The 1,698-nt window shown below is 28.2% G+C and overlaps 1 protein-coding gene across 1 annotated transcript; it reads right to left on the bottom strand.

The window, feature by feature from the left end:
• Positions 1–5: 5 nt before the first annotated feature.
• LOC107059408 (transcription factor bHLH55-like) lies at positions 6–1,432 on the bottom strand (the record flags this gene model as incomplete). The annotated part of the gene is made up of 2 exons (XM_015305922.1): positions 735–1,432; positions 6–74 (listed from the first exon to the last, which is right to left on the bottom strand). Coding segments are annotated over exons 1-2 (675 nt in total), but the record flags the coding sequence as incomplete, so codon positions are not given.
• Positions 1,433–1,698: the final 266 nt, after the last annotated feature.

The raw sequence follows: 1,698 nt of genomic DNA on the forward strand, positions 1-1,698 counted from the left end.
TCTTGTATATTCTTCTGAAGATACTTTATATAATTCACAGCTGCATGCATATGATCTGATGCTGAACGTTTACCCTATATTTACAACAAAAATTCACATCATATTATAATTTAAAAATAAAAATGTTCATGGTCTGTGCACGGACAAGGTAAAAAATATTTATACAGTCAAGTCATTTAGAAGGTAATTGCAAATAATTTTAGTAGTAAGCATTGATAAAAAATGATAAATAACATGCTAAATTATACTGATAATGTAAAAATTTATATTATCAATGCAAAAGTTCTTTTAATTTTTTCCTCAATAAAACCCTTCCACAATTATAGAAAGAAAGACATATAGAGAAACTAAAATTAATATATAACACAAGCTGATATATATACTTAATCTTGGAAACCTTTTTTTTTCTTTTCTCAATGATCATATATTCAACATTTTTTTTCAAAAAAATAAATATTATAAGGAAAAGGGGAGAGGAAAATGAAAGTATGTCTAGTATTCCAAAATAAATTTTAACTTTTACTTGTCACTTTAACATATCAAGTAAAAACATTTTTTTTTACCTTAATATTAATTAACTATTCCCAAATCATTTCTCGAGACCAAAGAGTATACATCAATTAATATGAATTTTATCATAAAATACCTATATTAATCATTGTTTCTTAAGGAACGTAACGTCAAAGTCTAAAGTGGATAAGTAAACGTGAATAGGGAAGGAGTAGTTATCTCACCTTGATGAACTCAATGGGAATTAGAGATCTTAGAGAAGTAACACGATTTGCCATTTCTTGTCTTCTATGCCTTTCAATATTTCTATGCACAACTTTCTTGAGCTTATTTGATTCATCATGACTTCTTAACCCCTCCTTAGTCCTATCAAGATTAGTACTTTCAGTATTAACTGAAGATTTATATAGTCGATCACAACTTGTCTGGAGTTGATTAGGCGTAATAATTGATGTACTACTTCTGTTGACTGAAGATTTATACAGCCGATCACAACTTGTCTGGAACTGAGGCGTAATTGTACTTTTCGTACTGAATAAAGATTTACATAAACAATCACTACTTGTTTGGAGTTGAGGCGTAATAATTGAAGTATTTGTGCTGACGGTTGAAGATTTATATAGCTGATCACAACTTGTTTGGAATTGAGACGTAATAACTGACGAACCAACATGATCCTTTATGAGATCTTGATTATCTTGTTGGGAAAATCCATTTAATTGGAAATTAGGAATCTGAATCTGAAGTAGGTGGTGGTGATGATCAACATGATCTTCACTAATATTTTGTTTGTTATTAGTGAAGATCTCCCAAAGATAATTATTGTCCATTGAACTAATTATGCTCTAATGGATATATTTTGAGATCTTCTTTTTGGTATTTTAATTGAAAGATGATAAAGAAGAAGATACGTTAGTTAGGGTTTTGAGATCTCCCTAATATCTTCATAAACAAGAAGATATATAATACACTAATTGTTTATTATATTTTTTAATTAATGGTACCTATTCATATCTACGCTTCTGGACAAAGAAAATATTTCCTCTTTATGGCTATTATTGACATTAATCAAAATCTCCATACCATCTTCACATTTATTCAATGTGACAATTATTATTTTGCTGAAAAGTATGAATAATTGTTGAACTTTTGTTTTGATCATCCAATGAAATAATATTTTTTCTTGTA

This window comes from Solanum tuberosum, unplaced genomic scaffold (assembly GCF_000226075.1).
Source record: "Solanum tuberosum cultivar DM 1-3 516 R44 unplaced genomic scaffold, SolTub_3.0 contig00622, whole genome shotgun sequence".
Classification (NCBI taxonomy): Eukaryota; Viridiplantae; Streptophyta; class Magnoliopsida; order Solanales; family Solanaceae; genus Solanum; species Solanum tuberosum.